General features: G+C 37.5%; 1 protein-coding gene across 3 annotated transcripts in view; it reads left to right on the top strand.

Moving 5' to 3' along the window:
* LOC126276266 (uncharacterized) overlaps positions 1 to 14,835 on the top strand; it is a 76,582-nt gene extending 61,747 nt beyond the window's left edge. For all 3 annotated transcript variants that reach the window (XM_049977262.1, XM_049977263.1, XM_049977264.1), the window contains 4 exons: positions 1,904 to 2,120; positions 2,666 to 2,809; positions 6,974 to 7,110; positions 11,073 to 14,835. In XM_049977262.1, the coding sequence (XP_049833219.1) occupies positions 1,904 to 2,120; positions 2,666 to 2,809; positions 6,974 to 7,110; positions 11,073 to 11,253 (679 nt within the window). In that variant the 3' untranslated portion in view covers positions 11,254 to 14,835. The remainder of the gene's footprint in view (positions 1 to 1,903; positions 2,121 to 2,665; positions 2,810 to 6,973; positions 7,111 to 11,072) is intronic.
* The last annotated feature ends 287 nt before the right edge of the window (positions 14,836 to 15,122 follow it).

The following is a 15,122-nucleotide window of genomic DNA, read 5'->3' as shown; positions in this document are numbered from 1 at the left end:
AAAGGGATGTACTTTTGTCATGTATAACAATTCTCTTCAATCGCCGTTGGTCCCATTCTTGCAGGATCCTTTTCTGTCCACAGCTATGTCAGGGATTTGATGTTTTACCAGATTCCTGATATTCACGGTAGACTCTTGAAATGGCCGTACAGGAAAATCCCCACTTCATCACTACTTGTAGCAACAGTAACCAATCCATCAACTGTGGCAGACCCTTTTTGTCTTACATAGGCGTTTCCGACCACAGTGCCATGTTATGTCTGTTTACATATCTCTGTATTTGAATACGCACACCTATACTAGTTTCTTTGGCACTTCGTGTATATTGTAATTCGGAACGAGGGTTGGAACTTCGTGGCAGCTATTTATTCGCAACTGATACAAAAGAGTTACCTGTTTGCACCAGTTATTGTCCTTGTGTGTAGAACCCATTACCATCGATGTGGATGGTATAGTATGACGTTAACAGAGCCTGTCCTGTTGATGCTGCAAAAGGAGCGGTCTCTTGATTCTCGTGTAAGACTGTGATGGCGTTATCCTAATGCATTACATTCCTCCACGGCAGACCACGAGTGCACAGTATTACTGTTCGTTTTTTGGAGCGCCACCTACGACCTGCTTTGCGAAAGAAGCGGCAGCACTTCCTGCTTAACCCACCCATCATTTTACAGACAGTGCAAGCTGTAGCTGCTCTGTTTGGTAATGGGACCCACCATACTTCCCTGGTTTCCGTCCTTGTGGCTTCAATTTGATTCCGAAGATGAAGGAACCACTTCGTGGCATTCACTTAAGAGATTCGACAGGCAGTAGACCGCTCCATTCACACGATCAACAGAACAGGCTCTGCTAATGGTACCTTCCACATCGCTGGCAACAGGTTCTACACAACGCTGGTGACTACTGTAAAAGACAGTAACAGGTGAAAACATTTAACTCTTTTGTATCAGTTGTGAATAAATAGTTGCCACTATTTAAGTTCCAACCCTTGTATATGTCCTATCTCCTCCTTCCCCCTACCTATTTCCATTCCCTCCTGTACTCTGTCCATCTGCTACTCTCCCTCTATCTTGTTTATTGTTACTGCATATTGATTCAATAGTGTCGGTGTAATCGTAAGCCAAAAACCCAACTTCTCAGTTTTCTGTGCAAATGGATTGCAAAGAAGAAAACAAATTAACGTGTGTGTGTGTGTGTGTGTGTGTGTGTGTGTGTGTGTGTGTGTGTGTGTGTGTGTGTGTGTGTGTAAAACTGATTGCAAGAAAGAAAACAAAACAACACATATTCACAGAACAGCACAGCATTTTCTTTCTGAGGCAATTTTAATAGAAAACCTGTACATTGTTTTTATAAAAACCTTTAACATAAGTCTGTTTATTACAATATCGTGTAAAAATTTAAATTAAATTGGTCAAGAACGCTTTGAGATTTTTGGTAACAACATTAAATGACAACTTTTCTTAATGTAATAATATATTTAATTTTCCCTTACTTTGTTCAGAATTCTAATTATATGTTTAAGCAGAGAGTAGGAAACTTATAAATGCCTAATCGAGTATTGTTACAGGCTCCTACATCAGTAAATTCCATTTTTTTTTATTAAACCACAGCTTTTTCCATATTTACAGATTTTGTTCATACAGTGTTTTGTTTTTGTTACGTAGTCTCTTACTGCTGAAATCTGAGGAAGCTCTGAATATACAGTTCAGTCCACCCACTTAAAAGAATCATTTCTGAGCAGGCTGTATCTGTTGATTTTTTACCATACTGCAATGATACTTTCTTGTTGTTCCTTTGCATGATTTAGTCACTTTTATGTCTTCTAAGTAAATAATATAAAATAAAGTGCTATGCTGTCTTTGGGTTCATTTACTGCTTCTGAAGTTCAAAAACTTCTGTTGAACAGGTATGATATTTGGAGTGGTACTTATGATGGTACTGGAGACACTTGTAAGAAGTGTGCTGGTGTAGATCACACTGCATCACAGGACATGAATCCTGAGCACATGAAGCTACGTGAAGAACTTAGTCTGGACGGAGAGCAACTGCTTTCTGATTTACGCTATGTGCAACATTTGTACCAAGGATCAGACTCGAATGACTCTGGAGCTGGTTGCACCGAGGTATTTCTATGTTTAGGCACTATATTCTGTGATTCTTGTTGCATAAATATTTTGACCATTTAATGAAATTTTTGCTTCCAAATGCTATAGTATCATGCTGAGTTGGTGTAGGTGCTTCTTAGTGGTGAGTTTTCATTTGCTGGAGATAGCAGAAAGATGACAATCCTTTGACAGTGGTGCAATCACAAAGTATTCTTTCAATTTCTGCATATATTCAGCTGTGTTTGTAATTTCATGTGCTTCACAATCATTCTAACAAGTATCTTAATGTTGAAAAATGAGTTTAACTTAGTGGCTTGTGTGTGTGTGTGTGTGTGTGTGTGTGTGTGTGTGTGTGTGTGTGGGAGAGAGAGAGAGAGAGAGAGAGAGAGAGAGAGAGATAGATCTCAATTTGTGTTAACAAATCTGCCACTCCTTAATGGTATTTGAAACGCCCGTAAGCTATGCTTAGTGTAATTTTCAGATTTGTTAGATTGAAAAGAAACTAGCTTGTCATTATTCTTAGTTTGTGATACAATTACCTAATCATTACACTTCATTGACAGAAGATGCAGTGCCTTTCTCCATCATCAGAAACAGAAGCAAGCAATGACGTCCAATTGTACGATGACTCAGATTTTGGTGTCAGTCAAGCAGCACCTATGCACTGTAGCCCCAGTCAAAATGGGCTTGATGGGAAGGAAAATGAGGTATAGTTCTTTTGTATCAAAAGTAATATGTATGTGTTGCATACTGGATGCATGGTGTAATATTTTGTCATATGCTCATTATTGTTTAATTTGTTCTGTTGATGTCAAGTTTTACCTTGCAATGCCTACACTGAGCAGTTGTATGTTAAGTGATAACCCTGACCTCTTCTGCCTGTTGCCATAGTAAAAAAATTCTCTAGTATTTACCAGTTTCGGCATAAATAGATGAAGAAATCCACTACTGTTTCCTTACCTTCTTGGGCACAGATAACTGGGATAAATAACTATGAAATGTAAGGAATAATCATCCAGACTGACCTAAAATGCAATAACCACATAAAACAAAACTTTAGGGGAATCAGATGTGTGTCTAAGATTCATTGGAAGAATCTTAAAGAAATGTAATTCATCAATGAAAGAAGAGGCTTACAAAACAATTTTTAAGTATTTTTCAACAGTCTGAGACCTTCTCCCACAGAAGGGAGAGCACATCCAGTGAAGAGCGGTGAGTTTTGTCACAGAATCATTCAGTTGCTGCAAGGGCATTACGATGATGGTCAACGAACTCCAGTGACAAATACTAAAAGAGAAACGTTGTGTATCTGTATACATAGTCGGTGAGCCACCTTATGGTGCATGGAGGAGGTTATCTTTACCATTGCTAGGCACTTCTTTTTCTGAAACTTCCAGGCAGATTAAAACTGTGTGCCCGACCGAGACTCGAACTGGCAGAAGTAAAGCTGAGTACCGGGCGTGAGTCGTGCTTCGGTAGCTCAGATGGTAGAGCACTTGCCCGCGAAAGGCAAAGGTCCCGAGTTCAAGTCTCGGTCGGGCACACAGTTTTAATCTGCCAGGAAGTTTCATATCAGCGCACACTCCGCTGCAGAGTGAAAATCTCATTCTGGTGACTTCTTTTTCTGTTCCACTCACAAATGGAGAAAGGGGAAAAGACTGCCTTGATACCTTAACATGAGCCATAATTTCTCTTAGTCTCTTTATAGTCTTTAGGTGAAATCTTTGTGGGCAACAGTAGAATCACCCTGCACTCAGGTGCAAATGCAGATTTGAGTACAAGAAGCACCTCTGTAATAATAGCATGTTAATTGAACTTGCCAGTAATACAGCTAGCAGCACAACTATGAATAGTTACACTGTCTTACTTTAATCTGATCTGGTGGAGATCTCAGCCACTTGAGCAGTGGTCTATATGCAGTTTCCTTTACAGATGAGCTATGCTTTATTAGAATTCTCCTAGTAAACCGAAGTCGACCATTCACTTTCATTACTACCAGCCTGGTGTGCTCGTTTCATTTCATATTGCTTTGCGATGTTACGCATAGGTATTTAATTAACCGGATTGTCATGCAACGCACCGCCAACAATGGGTTTTAACATTGTACGATTATTTTTTCTACTCATCTGCATTAATTTATTTTTTTCTCATTTAAGGCAAGCTGCCGTTCACCACTCCAAATAGAAATTATGTCAGTCATTCCATAACCTCCTATAGTCACTTGAGAATGCCACTGTACCTTACACCACATGAACTTCAGCAAAAAGTAACATATTTCTTCTCACTCTATCCATCAGATCCTAACAATACTTCTGTATCCAATGAACACTCACAGTTCAGGACAATGTGCTGGGTTCTTTTACTGAAGAAGTCTGAGACACCAATAACCATTAAATTTACTATGAAATTCATTAACAGTCACCATTGTAGTACTTTATCAATTCTGAAACTAGGCATATGTAATCTGCCTGTTGCCCTTCATCTGTGGACCACAGGATGCCTTATGAGAAGTGGAAAAGCAGAGTTTCACACAAGCACTGCTTGCTAGATACATGCTGATTTTTGATAAGCTTTTCTGTCTCAAGGGACTTCATTATATTCTAACTGAGAATATATTCAAGAATTCAGAACAAACCGATGTTAAGGATATTGGTATTGGTGTGCAATTTTGGAGGTCCATTCTTTTATGCAGGAGTTGCTGCCATTGCTGTTGTTGTTGTTGTTCCCCACCCCCTCAGGTCCTTGGGAGTTTTCAGTGGGTGAGAGAGTCATGATAAATGCAAGCTAAGAACAGGACCAATGCTGTAGAGCACCCTGTGTAAAACCAAATTGGGATTATATATGAGGGGAACATTCCAAGTGGAAAAAATATATCTGAAAACAAAGATGATGTGACTTACCAAATGAAAGCACTGGCAGGTCGATACACACAAACATACACACGAAATTCAAGCTTTCGCAACCAACGGTTGCTTCATCAGGAAAGACGAAAGGACGTGGGTTTTAAGGGAGAGGGTAAGGAGTCATTCCAATCCCGGGAGTGGAAAGACTTACCTTAAAGGGGGGAAAAGGACAGGTGTACGCTCGCTCTCGCGCGCGCGACACACACACACACACACACACACACACACACACACACACACACACACACAAAAGCAGACATTTGTATATCTGTATTTATATATATACACTTAGAGTGCAACAATCTGATGGCTCCTCAGCATTTTATGAATTTTGTTATTAAACCAAAATGTGTCTCTTTGTCCTTCACTTATTTACTCGGCAGGTAAGACTCCAGAGTACTAGTCAGAATCCATGCAAACTTTGCCCACAATTCCTCTTCATCCCTCATATTGAAACTAAATGATGTCCATTCATTGTCTAAGTAGGATCCTGACACTGCGTATCTACTCTTTTCCAGCATAAAAACTCTCCTAGCTGCCGTGGCAGATTTATTAACTTTAGTATCCATCATCACTACATCAGACTGACTGTTGGAAAGGTCAGGCTGCTTGTAGCTATAAGGTCTAAAATGTTTCTATTGATTATTGAACTAGTTACACAATACACTTTTTGGAAAATGTGGTTGTAATTATTTTGCAAAGGTGCCTGCCCTTAACTCTTGCATTTAATTCATGACTCTACAATCTGTAGTTGGTAGTTCAGGCTCTTCCCACTAATATTGCATAATTGTGACATTTCTGCACTACTGTGTGTAAACTTTCTAGGAATGATTTTGAAAATGTCAGGTCTTCGGTAAAGACATCTGATGATTAACTTAATTTCATCTCGCCTGGTTATTCATGTCCAGATAACATTGTAGTCACTCAGTTTCGACCTTGATAGATGCAATATTTTTGGCATTTGCAATGAACGCTCCTGCTCCTAATGTGTCTAACCTGTATTTTTGCTGTAGTTCCATGTCTCATTTAATATTATGAATCTTTCTACCTCAAATTTCGTCTAGCTTCGATTCAGAGTAAAATGTGACAGCATTTTGCGGGATCAGTAAATTCCAGGACTTTTGTTTCCAATGCTTCAATAGTTTACTGTTAAAATTTTGACATTTGAAGTTATTTGTTTGGTATGCGATCTCATTTCATTCTCTGTGTATCAATTAGTAATCCTTCAATAGAAGACCTCAACTTATATCTCCAAATCTAAAGAAACTTTCTCCCTCCGAGATGAAATGTTGAGAAAAATGGAGAAATTAGAGCTTGTTCAGATGTTCACTGACTGTCATTCTTCCCATGCACCATTTGTGAATGGAACAAAGATAAAAGATAGTACCAGAAGTACTCTATGCCACTCACTGTAAAGTGGCGTGCTATGTGTAGACGCAGATTGTATTATTGTGACTTATGCAAACATAGATTTTGTGAATGAATAATCTGATTATTTTTCCAAGAGATGCATTGTCTCTGCTTTTTGGACAATAAGTGCACACAGTCTCGTAGTAAAGGGGGCACAAAGTACATTACATTAAAGTGATATGGTTTACTGAACATATATTTGAAACCTGTAGGTCATAAGTTTATCTTGTTTGCGCAGAGAATATCAAAGTTATCGATAAAGTATCTGTTCAGATAAATTGCTTCCCTGCATTTCCCCCAAGTCTCTCTGTTATGTAAGTGGAATGTCAGGTGGTTTCATTCATAGAGGTTTCTACCTTATCGGTTAACAAAGGTTTTAAGGAGTGAAAATGAATGAACCTGTTGATCAGTCTCATTTAGAGAGTTTTGTGTCTTATACAGGTCCCATTTATCCAGGTGTGACTGTATTTGGATGAGTTTGTCAACCTTATTTTATAAGGATAGTTAAATTAAGAATTACCTGGGGTAAGAAAATTTAAGTTATGGTTGTATTTTCAGTCATTTGAAGATTTTGGTGCAACAAACTCTCGGAGGATGCTGTCGAATAAGGTTCTGTTATCCATGGAAGTGGGTGCAGAAAAGAAAATGAACGAACGACCCTTCAGTCTAAAAATGCCAGCAAAAGACAGAAAAAGGTAATGAAAAATTAAAAAAGTATTAATGTTCTGGTGTTCATATCCATTCAGTATGTTTATTTGGTCGGATATTAATTAGTGAAAAGTTTGTATTGGCTTTTGATTTAGTATTACAAATACATGGCTTAGAATAACCAGGGTTGCATTGTGTATATGTAGGTATTTTTCACACACAAAACATTAAAATTTGTATGCTGTGTTAGAGTTGCTTACTTAAGGAACACTGTTTTTAAACAGGTCCCATTCTCCTTGGTAAAGTCATAATGATGTAGATTTAACATGGCCTGCTAAATAACTTAAGGGTAAAATGCTAGAATGGAGCTTTCTTACAGTTATAAAGGGGTCATTCTCCAGACCTTGTCCACTCAAAGCTGAGGCTAACTTTCTAGTAGTGTTAATTTTGAATTTGTGTTACTCTCACCAAGTGGGATGTTGCAGTGGTTAAGGCTCTGAGCTCTCACTGTGGAGGACTGCATTAAATTCCCCATCTGTGTACCCTTGCTAGAGTTTTTGGTAGTTTCCCTTAATAGCTTTAGACGATCCTCTATTCGCCTTAATACTGTGAGGGTAATGGAAGGTTGGTTTAATCTTCCTTCCTTCTTTTTCTGCTCCCTTCCCCTCACTAACTAATATGATAAAAGAATGTATTATTGTGTATACTGGCTGAACTTTCAAGCATTTTGAACTTGACTGATGATATAACTTAGATGTTATTCTTAATTGTATTGTTCAAAATCAGTCTTCAGAAACAATTTAGTCATTGGCTGGGTATGTTTTGTGCATAAGCCTCTTCATTCTTTTCAATCCTCCCATCACTGCACTGCCACCACCCTGCTCCAGTCCTGTCCTTTTTATCCAAATTCTCTCCTCCTCCTCTTTTAACAGCAAGCTTCCATCTGGTTGTCTTTTTGGCCTTTTGCACTGTATTTTCATTGCTGTTGTTTCACATGCCATTCTCTTTACATGTCTGTATCGTTTAAGCCTTGCTGATTCTACCTGGTTCTTGCATTGATACTTCCTTTACATCTCCCTGATTCGATGGGCCCTTCCACATCATATCCAAAAGAAGCAGTATGCTGTCCATCTTTGTACTCCCTCTCTGCTTGTGTGAAATTTCATTCATGTGCATGTGTCTTTGCTTAAGTCCCTTTTTTCCATCTCCCTGATTTCACGAGTGTAGGCCAGAATATGTACACATTAGGTTTGATATTGTTCCTTTGGTTTCTCATTCACAAATGCACTTGTTCTCACGTTAAATTTAATTCAGTATCTGTCCATTTATATAATTACTACTGAACTACAGCCTCTTCATTCCTCCAGATCAGTAGGCCACCTGCGAAGACCGTTAACTCTAAATCCTGCCAGTTTGTGCATTACCTCATATAGAGGGTGGCGATCCTTCTGGAAAATCTGGAATTCTCAGGGAATTATATTTTACCTGAAAAAACTACGGAATTCTGTATTTCTAACCTTGCACTGAAATTTGACGTTATTGAATTTTATAAATGACAAATTTTAAACTACTTAATATTTCAAAGTGTGTTAATTATGTGAATAATATTAAATTTTTTTGCTTAAAAACTGTGGTTAAACTATCACTTCTGGCTGGTATATTGCTCAGCCAAGAGGGAAGAAAAGTCATTATTGTGGTATGCTTGTCTCTTTCCCACCCACCCACCCCCCTCCCTCACCATTAATTTATGAGGAGCTTCTTGGTGCTGACACCATCTTTCTCTCTCTCTCTCTCTCTCTCTCTCTCTCTCTCTCTCTCTCTCTCTCTCTCTCTCTCTTCTTTTTTTTTTTTTTTTTGAATGGACTTCTTTGTTTTTAATCCAATCTGTGCCCCTCTTCCAATTTTAACATAAGCTAGCTTTTTTTGAGAGACTTTTATACACGCCTGTGTTTCTTTACAACACACTCTTATCATACACACCTCAAGATCCAGGAAAGCCATTAGCAGTTCTTGCCCACACTCATATTTCTCCTTCAGCTATCTTACCGCTGATGTACACTCTGTAAAATGTGCTGTTCACCTCCCCATCCTGAAGTCGTGGTACACTCTGTAAAATGTGCTGTTCACCTCCCCATCCTGAAGTCGTGGTACACTCTGTAAAATGTGCTGTTCATCTCCCCATCCTGAAGTCGTGCTGCTGTTCCTTCATTTTTCCTCTCAGCTTCATCCCCCTATTCTCTTCCCTAGAATTTTCTCAAATATTTTGCATAGTGAAACACTGCTATCACCCCTCTAAAGTTATGAAATTCCCTATTGTTAATGTTCTTGAAGAGTGGGACAGTTATTCCTTTCTTCCAGTTTTCAGGGGATGCCTTCTCCTTTTAAATTACCCTCATCCTATAATATAGCCACTGCTTCCTTATAATTGAAGCTACTTTTACCTATTCTGCTGACACATCATTCATGCCTGTTTAGTTTCCTTCTATCATACTGCTCATTACTGATGCTGTTACTGCTCAGCTCAATTTTTTTTTTTCCCCTCTCCTTGGTTCTCATCCACCAATTCATTTGATGTCTCATCCTAACTTTTAGTTTTTTTGTTGTATTTTGTAATGGCCCGGTGTGCAATGATTGCTATGGAAGGGTGTCGAAAAACTGTTGTTTTTACTTGCCAGGATGGCATTCGGCTCTCTCACTTGTATGTTACGGGTTCAGTGGTTTGGCGAGGGCTACAGCAATCCATCGGAGGAGTAAGGTGGCTGCAGCAAAAACAGACGGTTTGCATGTAGACTCTATATGGCATCAACAGGTGTGTGCCCTTGTCTGTTAGAGCCGCCTTGTTCTGTGGCCTGGTCACCATCAGTCTTGTAGTTCTTGGTAGGAAAGCTTCTTTATTCAGGAGATGGGAATAGTTGCTAGGGTCAGTGCAGTGTGAGCCTGGAGTTATCTTGCATAATAAAGCATTCATCTGTGACAGTGTCAGATGCTGATGCAACCAACTGGTGTGTACATCTAGCAAGATGGTCGCCTCCCAACCACACAGCAGGGGCCAACCAGTTATTCCATTGTACTTTTTGGTAAAACTATACACATACGTCCTTGAATACTCATCAAAATTAGTCCCATTCTTACCATACATTTATTAAGAATCAATTTTACAGTAAACATTCGAACTGATTGCAAATGATTGCAGATTACATGACAACTATCCTTGTTGTCTGTTTAGTTAAACACTGTGTTATAGTTAAACACTGTGTTATAGTTACACTGTGTTATAGTTAAACACAGTGTATGACACTGTGTCTATTGATGTAGTTCTATATAAGCAAGGAGGAAAAGACAAAGCAATCAGTATAGTAAATGGCTGGAGTGTGGCTCCTTTTAATGTGGGAAAATGCAAGATAATTTGTGAGATATAGAGGTAGTAACCTTTAAGAACAACGCTACAGGAATGCTACTTGACTCAGTTCTCACTTTAGCAACTGTGTGTATTATTGGAAAGTGATATGAAATGGAATAAAAACACAAAATAAAAAAGGATGACACAAGGACAATTGGTGTATCAAAATAATTCAGGGAAATTAATGCAGCAGCAAAGCCGGAATACAACATTCTGTTTTTAAATATTGCTTGTGTCTGAAATTCTCAGGAGTCTGTTTTTCTTGTAAAATGATGCTGAGCTACTAAAAAAAAGAACCATATTAGGCAGGCTGTAAAGTTATTCTACTACATACATAATTATATCACTTGAGAATCTGTAAAAATAAAAAGTGGATATTATGGTGTGTACCAAGGTCTACAGTGAAAATTTACAGACTCGTTTCAAAAGTGGAACAGGAAAAGCAGAGGCAAATACCATACACACTATAGAGTTTTGGGTTGGTGGTGGTGGTGGTGGAGGAGGAGGAGAGGAAAAGGGTGGGGGGCAAGTGTAAATGAAATTATCTTGCTATTATGTGCACAAATACATTAAAAATTTTGCAAATACGGATTCAGTTTCTGTGTGCAGGCGGCATTCCGGGTGCCTGCGACAGGTCAGCGACAATCAGCATTTTGAAGCCCCAAGCACTGGCTTCCCTGCTGGACGTGAACCTTCTGCTGCCATGGGGTGCCGTCTTCGGACCATACCGGACACAACTCGCTTGAAGGGATCCTGTGTCCCCCGTTCGCTTCGTCCTGTTACCTTGTGAACCTGATACCAGGGTAATAGGTGGTACTAGATCAATTAAAATTATTTTATGTTGTGGATTTCATTCTGTGTGTGTGTGTGTGTGTGTGTGTGTGTGTGTGTGTGTGTGTGTGTGTGTGTGTGTGTACAACTATAACGTGTGAATATCTGACACACGCTTCACAGTTTAAATTTCTTTCTTCGATGTGAGGCTGCTTTAAAATCTGTATTGGACGGAGTACAGTTATCACTGTTATCTTTTAGAGCATATAGTCCTGTCTGTTTTGAGAAATATTGATGTTTCATCATAGCAGCTGGAATTGTGCAATGTGCCAAGTGCTGGGAGAAATAATTTGTATGCAGCCCATTGAAGCAATTGCATGGTGTGATATCTGTTTAAAAAAATTAGAACAAGTGGTAATTGGAAAATATAAGCACATTATTAACTGTTAATTGGATATTTTTCCTTGCCAGTGACAGTACATTTCCCTTGTTTTTAGAAAAGGGAAGTTAGTAACCATGAGAATATTTCATTAGGAATGAGAATGAGTAGCATCTTTGTGTATATAGTTACTACATACTAATTTATAAGACTGTACATTGTCTTCAGAATCTACAGTCATATAAATGCATTGAATTACATAATTTTTCAAGCTAATAACACTGGAACAGCTGCCATTGGCATGGAAAAATACTTGACACTAACATATGATCAATTATTTACGGAAAGCAATCATTGTAATCTGTTAAAATGTACTGAAGAAAATTGATTTATACATATTCTGTTTATTGTGTTAATGTAAAATCATTGTTTGTGTATGGCACTGCTGATGAAATAGTTTAGTAGTGGAAATCATCAGCAGTACAAGTACTAGTAGGGTACTGGTAAACATGTTCCAGTGAATCCTACATATTTATCTCATACATAAATATTTTTGTGTCAACTTGTGCTCACATTTATGAGAAGAAAAGAAATGAGCATAGTAGCTGGTGCATATGAATCATTGTTATTTATGTATATCATATATTTCACTGCACCACATTGTAAATGTTATCTGTTATATTTATCACATAGTGTTGGAGGTTTCCCATTGGCAAGTGTCAGAATACACCTACACTTAGAACAATCTTAAAAACTTATTTGTATATGTCCACTTAAAAAAAAAAAAATCATTAGTGTGACTAAAAAATGCATATGTTGGAGGGCAATTACTTTTTTTAAGATTGCTCTTAATTTTTCATTGGACTTACTTGGAGCTCATGTTGTAACAGAAAATTCTGTCACGTGCTGTTAGACATCTTCATTTTTTCTTTGTTAGAGATCTTGTTTTAGTTGTTGCTGCAACTTGACTGTTACCAGGATGTTTTAAGAGTGGTTGAATTACAACTAATAGTGTAATTGTATTCTGACAGATGTTTGGGATTTTGTATTCTAATTGTCAGTCATTTGTTTTCTGTAATATTGTGAGGATTGTGTTATAGTTTCTGTCCTGACGTTATAGAATTTTTTAAGGCAATTTAAAAATTTGTGCAACTAAGTGGTACCATTCTGTTTTATCCTATATTTTGGATATTCTGCATCTTAACTTCCAAGCTCGCTTTATTGTTCCACCTAAGTGTACCATCAGAGACATTAATTTTTTTTTTCCTTGCTAGACTTGGCTAAATCCTTACTCCACTCTACTTTATGGCACATTACCAGACATCTGTAGAGAAACATTTGTTTGTTGAAAACTCACTTTTAACAGTCGATGCAAATATTACAGCAGAGATGTGCAAAAAAGTAGTAGTTTAATGTTCTTTTGCAATGAAATATTTATCATATTTATTTTTCTGTGTGAAATCTAAATTCACTCCTTTTTCTTCATAATCTCATTATGTATAAGATTTGGCACTCTGATTTGTTTCCTTGTAGTTTGGTAATCTGTATTACCATTCAGGGTCAGTGTTGAGTAGAAGCTTCAGATTGATATCTGACAGTTCATGAAATTGCACTGTTGTTTAATCTTCTGTATATATGTTAATCCAGTATAATGTAATAATAAGATCTAATGTGATATGTGGCTGTAGATGGCTTCTGTAGTGTGTTAGTAAATCATAAAACTACAAATGATTGCTTAAGGAAAATCATCCAATGTGTACATTTGCAGCCACATTTCACAAGTTAATAATTTACTTTGTGGAAACCATGGAACATAATGTATGTTGAAATTTCCCTCTAGGGGTAACTTATCTCCTGCTTGGTTTCTCTGTCTCTGTAAGCGAGTGAGAGGGAGAGAGGGGGACATGCAGGCAGTTAGTATTCACATACGCGTATCTTGAGATTATTTTGTAACTTAATTCAGGATAGTACTGGATTCTCCTATTGGCAAATATTTCTTAACCTCTGCCACATTTTCTCATGTTTTTGTGTGTGTTCCATGGTTTCAGAGAGAGGTAGAGATGGGAGGGGACATGAAAAGTGTCTCCTTTGTTGTTTAGATTGTTGAGGAAAAGGAGGAAGAAACTAGTAGTGTGTGTGTGTGTGTGTGTGTGTGTGTGTGTGTGTGTGTGTGTGTGAGAGAGAGAGAGAGAGAGAGAGAGAGAGAGAGAGAGAGAGAGAGAGAGAGAGATGTATTTGGTACATATGAAATTGTATAATGTTAATAATATAAGCCAGGTTATCATGGCATTTAGCAAGCCCACCAAATACATTGTGAGACCTGCCTTGTGGCTAGAGGGCTTGCTGCAACAGTAGAATGAATTTTTGTCCCATCGCTGTGATGCATTACTAACTTGCATTTTTTGGTGACATTGTTGGGAATTCAATGTTTTGATAGGTATCAGATTAACCTGCGTACTAAGAAAACTTTGGTTTTTAACAACCAGTAGTTATTCTTCACCATTTAGCTAATGGTCTATGGTACGTTTGAAATTCACAAATTGTCGGGGTTCTGTAGAAGCAGGCCAGTATTTGATTGTCACCAGAGCCCACTCTTTTGTTTTCTTTTTTTCATTGAAAGCAGTTTCAAATCAGAAGCAAACAAAAAAATTTCTTTTTGAAGAATTTGTTTGGGTGTTAGCTTCTAATGTAAAATCGTTATATTTAATGAGTCTGAAAATTTTCCTTTCCTAAATTTCTTAAAATGATATAAACTGTTTTAGGCTACAATTGTAATTGTCTTATCAGTAACAAATAAACTGCTGTTGAATTAAAAATTTTCCTACCTGAAATTAAATGGGAAAAATGTTGAAGAAAAGCAATAATCATTTGTTTTTCAAGTGTATGGAAGAAAGTAAATTACCTGTCAGTCAGTTTAAAAGAAAAGTCTGGATTGCTTAACAGGCTTATTGAAATTTTGTCTTATTTTAAAATATATTTCATTTCCTGTATGTTGTTGGATGTGTTAGTCAGGGGCCTGTGCATAATAAAAATGGCTTCTTGTTACGTGTGGAAGCCTAATATTGCATCTTACAGGTAACATTCTCTTTGAATTCCACTCCAACTGCAGCCAGGAATGTTATTTTGCTTTGGAATTTCTTTTTGGGTTATGAGAAAATTAACATAATTGTTAAAATGTATCATTGTGCTACAATGCAGGAAAAATAAATAAATTCTGTTACATTATTGTTCCTTACAGTTCAATCCTGTCCCCATTTAAGAAAGTTGTATATAATGAACAGTATGATGATGGTAAAATTGACATATCTCAAAGTCCTAGGTAGTTTAGACACTCATATATACAAACATCGAATTTTTACAACAGAAGCTAAATCATTATGGTAGTAATGAAAGTGCTTTCCCCAGCATGGTAGTAGTTTTACAGTATGATTCCACACACATTTTTTTTTTTAAAAAAAAGTAGTTGGAAAGGTTACAAGTGACATCTATGGCATGATTCTTGGACTGCT

This window comes from Schistocerca gregaria, chromosome 1 (genome assembly GCF_023897955.1).
Source record: "Schistocerca gregaria isolate iqSchGreg1 chromosome 1, iqSchGreg1.2, whole genome shotgun sequence".
NCBI lineage: Eukaryota > Metazoa > Arthropoda > Insecta > Orthoptera > Acrididae > Schistocerca > Schistocerca gregaria.
Note: the sequence above shows the minus strand (reverse complement) of the source record. Positions and strands in the feature narration are given on the sequence as shown.